The sequence below is a fragment of the Hyperoodon ampullatus genome, assembly GCF_949752795.1.
Source record: "Hyperoodon ampullatus genome assembly, contig: scaffold_330, whole genome shotgun sequence".
NCBI lineage: Eukaryota > Metazoa > Chordata > Mammalia > Artiodactyla > Ziphiidae > Hyperoodon > Hyperoodon ampullatus.
In genome coordinates, this window is record NW_027640877.1 from 319,020 (window position 1) to 327,645 (window position 8,626).

Here is an 8,626-nt window from a genome sequence, read left to right on the forward strand (position 1 = left end):
ATATACATGCAAGGATTTATTTTATTGGGGATAGATAAAATTGCCTGAAGACAATGCAATGGCTTCTCCCAGTTATCCCTGAGTTTCTTTTTCTTCTTCTCTTCCCATAGGATTACTGCTGTGCTTAAGTTCTGATTGATGATACACTCATATAAGGCACTTATTTACAAGGTCTGGACTTAAGACAGAATCACAGCATTTCTGCAAAAGCCTTCTAACTCTCTATGTTTGCTGCTCCAGGACTTCTAAGTAGTCAGGTTCAGCATGTAAGTTAGCTTTCAGCTCAAAATACTCATTTTTAGTCTGTTCCACTAATACCTTCCTCGGCCTTGAGTACATTAATGTCTCCATCAACTTTAACTCTTCATGGGCTCCTGGATAATGTACCTCCATATCAGGCTGAAGTTGAGCAATGTTTTTCCTTAGATATTCTGTGATTCCCAGTTGCTGAAGTTCTCTTTCTCTCTCTAAAATGTTCCTATATAATGAACTGGCATCCTGGAAGGATAAAAATTCAGTGGATTGGTCTGTGACTTTGTACTTCATATTTGATCCTGTGAGTGGGGAATGATTTTCTCGTTCTAAGAGACTTCTTTGGAGATGTTTTGCATCGCTTCCCTCTTTCTCGTTCCTTTCTTCTTCTTCTTCCAGATGTTTTGAGCCAAAGGATGGGGTTCTATAGACATGAACCACAGGGCTCACCATGTGCTGCTCATAGAGTGATGCTGTGGGTCTTTCAGTAGTGTGGTGAGTTGTTTTATGGCCGTACATGCTATACTGGAGATGCACAGGACTGTTGTCTCTCATCTGTTCATCAGCTTGTTTCTTTTTGTATCTTCTCCTACGGTGGAGAACAAGAACCACTATCCCTGCAGCACAGAACACGATAGTTATGAATACAATCAGCAGTCCTAGTATTAAAACAGATAGTGGTACAGCATCGGTAAGTGATTTAAAAATAGTGTCCGCTGTAGTTGTTGCTGTAGGAGTATTGACTATTACGTAACTAGTCTGAGTTGGCAGGGATGGGTTATTGAAACCTGGGCAAAGAAGTTCACTGTTGAGTGCTTTCAATTCCTTTTTGTCTAGGTGCTCCGGAGAGGTGCAGAGTATTTCATCTGTCACTGTGTTCTTACTTAATTTTTGTATCCATTGCTGCAATCCAACCAGGTCACAGGAACAATCCCAGGGGTTGTCCTCAAGGTCAATCTGGGTCAGTAAATCAAGGTCATCCAAGATATTACTTACAGGTAGATGGGTAAATTGGTTTGTTTTAAGGTTTACCCTCATTAGAGGAACCCCTGAAAAAATATGTGGTGGTAAAACTTGCAGGAGGTTGTTGTTTAAATAGAGGACTTTAAGTTTAGGCATTGGGTTGAAGCTACCAGGTAATATTTCCTTAACGCCATTGTATTCAAGATATAAGTACTCAAGATTGTGGAGACCAAGGAACATACCTCCACTTAATTTAGTCAGATGGTTACCATTCAGATAGAGCTTTTGTAATCTTGTTAAATTCATAAACGATCCTTCTTCGAGAACCTCAATACGATTGTTTCCCAAGTGAAGCATTTCCAAAGTGAAGTATTCCACTAGATCAGACTTCATTAAGGTATGAATAATATTCCCTGCAAGAATAAGCTTTCTGGGATTTTGTGGAGGAGGTTTTAGATCTGATATGCTTTCAATATTGCGCTCTTGACAGTGTATTAGAAGTCCTGATGGGGAGAGTACTTTGCAATTACAAGGAACAGGACAGTAGAGTCCTGGAAGTTGAGTGAATGGCTTTGTAATATAAGGTATTAAACCTGGTGCTTTGGTGGGTGGTTTTAAAAGAGACATGGTCTTGGTTGACATGCGACTATCACTTATTGAAGATGTTACTGCCAGATGTAATGATCCTGAAGGATCCTCGTGTTCTTCATACACTGGTGGAGTGGGGCAAATTGATTCCTTTTTCAGCCGGCTTAGTATGCTTCCTTTGAAAAATGGAGGGCTGTTGCACACAATATCACCAATTATAGCCTGAGGGGGCATGTTTTCCAACCAAAGTTTTAGCTGTAATAAGTCACAATTGCAGGCCCATTTATTGTCCTCCAACTGGAGATCCAGTATTCTGCCAATGTGTTCTAAAAAACCAACATAAGGCAATGTTTGCAACTGATTTCCACGAAGATCTAGATGGGTTAAAGGAACAAATCGAAATACGTTTGGAGGAAGACTCTCAATAGCATTGTCATTTAAAATTAACACTTTAAGTCTGTTGAGCTTGCTAAAGGCACTTGGTTCAATCACTGTAATAAAATTGTTATCTGCTTGTAGGAATTCCAGGTTTTCCAGTCCATGGAAGGTATCCTCTTTAAGAATTTCTAAAGAATTGTGATTGATATGAAGTTGCTTAAGAAGGCCAAGGCCATTAAATGCACCAGTCTCAATATCTGCAATATTGTTAAATCCAAGGTGTATTGAGATAGCATTGGTAAGCCCAGAAAAGTCATTTGCGTGAAGCTTTGTCAAACCATTATTTAATAAACTTAAGTGGAAAGGTCGTGATGGTGGCACGCTTATTTGGGATAACTTCTTGATCCCTTTCTCTTCACAATTTATTAGCATCGTGCTGTCTTTTTCCTCACAATTGCAAAGAGAGTCACAAGAACCTCTGGCTGAGGCAGAGGACATTGGTGATTGGGACTGCGACGATATACAGGCAAGGAGAGATGAATACAAGAGATGACTCCAAAGCTTCATGTTGTCCTGTGATGGATCTGATTCTGTAAGATAAAATGCAATAGCAGTGGGCTTCAGTGGCCAGGAGCAGGGAGGAGATGAATCTGACATTTTTGAAGTGATAGGTTTTCCTCTAAAAGGCAAAATATTATTATTCTGAATATATAAATACATTGCTGAGTCCACATTTTCTTTTATTTTTTACAAATATTATGACTGGAAGGTTTATTTTACTTTTAATTTGCATTGTGATAAAAATCTAAAATTTAGGTCAGGGAGAATTTAAAATATTAACTCAATTGTCTTCACATATACCAAATAATCTGCATTTTAATAGACATGAGGAGTGCTGGCTAAATGGACCATTGATACTTTGATATGATACAAAAATGTATACTTGAGAAGACCCTGGCTTTTTTTTATTTTTTAGCTCAAACTAGATGAATCTAAGACTGAAGGATTACAATAAAAGACAAATATGTAGGTATTAGCCAGAAGCAGAGAGACCTGTAGGGAATTCAAAGATGATCGTTAGAAAGAATGTATGTTTGCATGCATTATGCACTTCCTTTAGTTTTATTTTTGAACTGGATATCACAATATAACATCTAATAATTCTGTGTTTAACCTGCTTTGATTTTGGCTTAAGATACTTATTAATTCCATTATTTATTTAAAAACTTTGAGAAAAAATATGTCTCTATGTAGTAAAGTTGAACTTTATAAAAGATTTTGTTTTAACTATGTTGTCTAGGGCAGTTTGTATAAGCCTTGTAGTATCAGATATATATATGCTTAAAGGCGTCCATTCAAATTTCACTTCAGTCACACTTTATATTGAATTTCTAGAGGTGGAATATTCACTGCTACTTTTAAATTCTACTATGGATAAGGTTAATATCATAAAAACTAAAGAAAAATTGATCTTTAACACATATTTCAGGCTATTATAAAAGAACAAAACAATGCCTCATGTAAATTTCTAGCAAATGACTCCCTAATGAGGTCTTGAACCAGGCTTTAGGGCACTGAATGTCATCACATAGTTAAGCAGTTGATCTTTATTATAAGGCTTAATGTTGCAAACAATGAACTCTAAAGCTTCACTATATTCAGATATTTGAGGATATCTCTAATTTAGGAAATAAAAAATGACAGTTCAAGATAACAATATCACATACTCCAACTCCTTAAAAATTTAATACCTGCACCTGACATAGCAATTAAAAAAAAATTCTAACTCTAAAATGACAGCAGTGGTGTGGTAAATACTTTGAAGTCTAATGGTATCTAATTTTATTCCCTTCTTTTAAATATTGCACTTTAAATTTATATAGAATAAATCGAAAGGTAAAGAAACACCACATCTTATAACTATTCAACTTTTGGAAATGATAATTACTTTCATGTTTCTGGATGGAATGTGAACTTTGAATCTAATTAAAAATCACAATTAAATAATACATCCCAGAATCCAATCAATAATCCTGAAAATAAACTTTCATTCCATGAAAATACATTCTTATTGAAAACATGTATAGTATGAAGTTTCTGAAAGGTAAAAGGCAACCAAAGACATCAAACAATAGAGTCCCTTTCTATATAAAGGGAAAGTTAGCAGGCTGAATGTTTCCATAGGGAAATAGTTTGATTTTAAACAGCTCTGAGGGCTTTGCTTAGAATCAAGCAGCTTGAAGTTGAAGTCTTCAACTTGTGGATTAGCTTCCACAAACACTGAAACTACTTTCCATAGATTACCAAGAAAGAATACTATGCATTTCACCAGGCACAGTATCTTAAGAAAAGAGTAAATAACTTCCAGATGAGACTCTCTCCTCTCATTATTTTTTTAAAAATCTTGTATGCATTTTATGCTCTTCAAAGTGTCCTAGGGAACAGTTTCTAATCTTTTCAGAAATACACACAAATGTGAAAAGTGGTTCTATATTGACAATCTGATACAGTGTTAAAAAAGCTCTATTTACATATTTTCAAGTCAGGAAAAAATAAAAGTGGTATACAAAATACAAAGAATCTTTTCATATTGTGCTTGTATTTCAAATACAACAATGGTGTTTGGAAGTAATCTTCCCTTCAAAAAGCACAAATATTTCAGTTTCCAATAACAAACTGCATGCTGTAAAAGAAATAGTAGCATATTATTTTACTTGTTCTTCTCTACAGCCAGCTGTTGGACTAAATGTCTGCTGCTCACAGAAAACAGGCATCTGCTACAGCATTAGTTGTGCCAGTGAGCAAGAATGAAACTGGATATCCTTTAATGCAAAGTTATTTTTTTTTAAAGAGGCAAACAGAAATTCAATCACTTTGGGATAATGCAAAAATATGTATAAGGAAAGCCTGGAAACATTCATCTTACCTGTAAAGCAAAGACTTCCTGACGTTATCTGTAATGCACAGCTGGAAGAGATGTTCAAAGTAAATTCAATTTCTTTATTAAAAAAGAAAACACCGACCACCACGTACTTTCTTCTCAAATATCACTTTTTGGCAAGTCCCATTGCTTTATAAAGTTAAAACCTCTGGTCAAAGACAAAATGCTGAGCATTTCATTGAAAATATTTCAAGCAGAGTGCATACTAGATCATCCTGAAGCAGTTGTCCTTTTATTCCCCAATTAAAATTCACGGCATACTTCACAGCTATGCTGACTTTTTTTGCATATAGTTAACCATTTGCAAGCTGCTGAGTGCAGTAAATAAACAAGATGTATAACAGAGCTGGGATTGATCACTCTTTCTTTCTTAGGCTGTAGATGCAAGCTGCAGCAATGTTCTCTTTCCTCCCTTTCTAGTCTTTCTTGTTAGTTCAGTTTGTTATTAGTCAGACTGCCAAGGGCTGGGAGGTAGGCGTAAATAAAGAGACTTCTTGGCTTTTGACTCAGCCTTTAAGCCCTTCCCCATCAGAGCGCTTTAATAGGCCAGTGTCATTTAACACAAGAGACAGCTCCACCTTGGGACTGAACTCCTCCTCCGGCAAATGGTTTTTCCTCTCCCTTTAAATACCAAATACAATGCAAGTGAATTTTGATGCGAATAATTACATGTTTCTTTAAATGTTTAATAATATTGTGTTATACAGCAGGCTAAATAATACACTATATTAAATTCTCATCTAGCACAGTACTGTACTGTTTGCACATGTGTGCAGAAAAACTGCAATATGCTACCAATAGAATAGTTGCTTCAGTTTTATTGTTTTTAACTGGTATTTATGGTCGAAATTGTGCACTAGTTAAATCTTAAAATGTTAACGTGAACTGCTTTCCTGAAACATTTGTATTTTTGTATTCACCATTTGAAAAAAAAAAAATCTTTAAAGCCTCATGTCTGAGACTCTAAGTTTTATACTTCTTTTCTTTCCCTACAGCCAACGTTTAACAATGAGACTAGAAACGAGGTTCTTTTTTCAGGTAGATAGTATTTATTTGGAATGGAAATATGATCAGTTAAAAATACCTTCAAGAATCTTCATTACAAATGGTTGTCTCTAGTTGAAAACAGCCTATCACTTTCAAAAATATGAAATTATGTCTTTCCAGATAAAATGTAACAAGTTAAATGAATACGTAAAAATTACAATAACCTGATTTTTATGGTACTAGCTTAGGGAGCATTTTTTTCCTAAAAAGATTATATTTAAAAAGTTACTTGTTTCTTCAACTCTTAAAAGTTTCTGAATCATCACTAATAAAACTCTCAACTGTCAGATTCTTTATTTCCCCAAATGCCTATGTTTTAAAACTCACTCCTCTTTACCTACATTCCAAGGACCTGGACTTTTTCACAGCCAAAATGAATATACTAGATGCTATCATTTATTCATTTTGAAACAGTCTGTGTTTAGAAACACTCTTCCCTATAGGTTCTAGAGGTTACCTATATTATATTAGGTCTCATTTCAGAAAAAGTATTTTTTAAGAGATTTTATGCAGCTATATCATCGAAACAGGAAGATATCAGATTAGGTTATTATTTAATGATTGTCTGCAGTTATGCACTCAAATTCACAAAGTTTTCATATCCTTAATGTGGAATAGTTGTTTTAAAAGCTAAGGATTTTGAGGCAATTTCTAATATTCTCACTTTTCTTTATTTTACAGCTTCTCACTAAGTTCCTCATTTATTTTAATAGCACTGTGTGCTTTGATAGAAGAGAGGTTATAATACAGATGAGGGTGTGGAGAAAGAGAATAAAGATAAGGAATAAGATAATAAAGAGAATAAGAGAGAATAAAGGAAATGAATTACTTTTGGGCACAGTCTGCTGCTAGCTAAGAGCCAAGTTAACTTAAATCAGTCTAATGATTTAGACAGGTGATGACAAAACAGAATCAGTGAGAAAACAAGGAACTAGAATAATTTTTCTTCTAACACTGTAGACATAATTCTCCAAATGCATTCATTTAGGTTTTGGAGGCAAAATCACACGAGAAATGCTCTTGAAGTATAGTCTGTGGTGGAAAAGTTGTTCAGATAGCCATATGGGACAAATGGAAATAAATTCCTTATAAACTGATATATCTCCACCAGCCTGAGGATGTGTTGATTTTATTCATAATAGATACCTAGTATATATTTGATGTTATTTTTCTTGAACCCTTTGCCTATATATAATATTTATCTTTTTCATGCATAAATTACTGGTTAACTACACAATAGTCAGGGATAAAAGGAGTGACTAACAAGCCTTTGAAAAAATTCTCTACAATTTTCATAAGTTTTGGGTGGGAACATAAAGAAAGGTTAGGTAAAGTACTGTTTGAGAAACATTAACTTTTAACTTAATTCAAAGGAGTAATATTGATAATGAATTACTTAGCATTACCTCAAAATTAATAGTAAAGTACGTAACAGCACATTTGAAATGATTATAGCTAAATCCACCCAGCTCTATGTTTTCTTAACTGCAGTTCCTCAGTTGTTTCACTAAGTCAATAATGCAGTCGTTCTTTCCAAAATGCTCATGGCAGAATGTGTTAATTATTGTTGGACAACGTTTATTTTAGCAACATTTTAAATTTCCAATGATTACCTGGAAAAGTATTTTCCAGTGTAGCTTGCTCCAAGATTTTATAATAAATATCTTAAGTGCTCATAATAAATACTCAATTTTATTACTCTTTCCACATAATTTACCCCAGTGACTCTACATTGAAAAATACTAAAAAGTAATCTTTTTAATCATATCTTCTAAGTTATGCTTTTTAGAATGTGCATCTTAAATAGCAAACGTGAAAGTATTCTTGTCACATTGAAGAGTACCAAGCAGTCAAAAGAAATAAACGTATCTGTGTTAGTCTCCTTAGAGCAGCAGCATATGTAAGGCAGCACAGTACTTTCGATATCAGGACTTAGGAGAAGGCCTCTCCTTCCCTGCTTATCCAATACAACACAGACCAGATGGAAGAATATTTAATATATATAATATATTTAATATATACTTATATATAATATATATTATAACATTATATATAATATATATAATATATATTATATATAATATTATATATATAATATTATATATATATAATATTTTTTAAAGTGTTACATATCTTAGAGAATAAACTTTTGAGTTGTAAATAATTCACTCAGGTACCCAGGGAAAGATATTCCTTCAGCATCAATCTATATTCAACATGCCAAAAAACGCATTTATAACTTACCTACACACCTACATGAAGATAAATATAGATTTTTTGTTAATATAATTATCTTTTTGATGCTTTTATTGTATACATTTTACTTTATTAATATCCAATATATCTTCTGGAATAATTGAGGTTTTCTTATGACATATTTTGAAAGTATATATATTCTAGGTATATATAATCTACATAACATTACTATGTATATTGTAGGTTCAAGAAAATAAGTCC

General features: G+C 33.8%; 1 protein-coding gene across 1 annotated transcript; it reads right to left on the minus strand.

Moving 5' to 3' along the window:
* Positions 1-222: 222 nt before the first annotated feature.
* Positions 223-2,748, minus strand: SLITRK6 (SLIT and NTRK like family member 6; the record flags this gene model as incomplete). Its single annotated transcript, XM_079728632.1, has 1 exon — positions 223-2,748. One exon carries the CDS (start codon positions 2,746-2,748, stop codon positions 223-225), a length of 2,526 nt encoding a protein of 841 aa, XP_079584758.1.
* Positions 2,749-8,626: the final 5,878 nt, after the last annotated feature.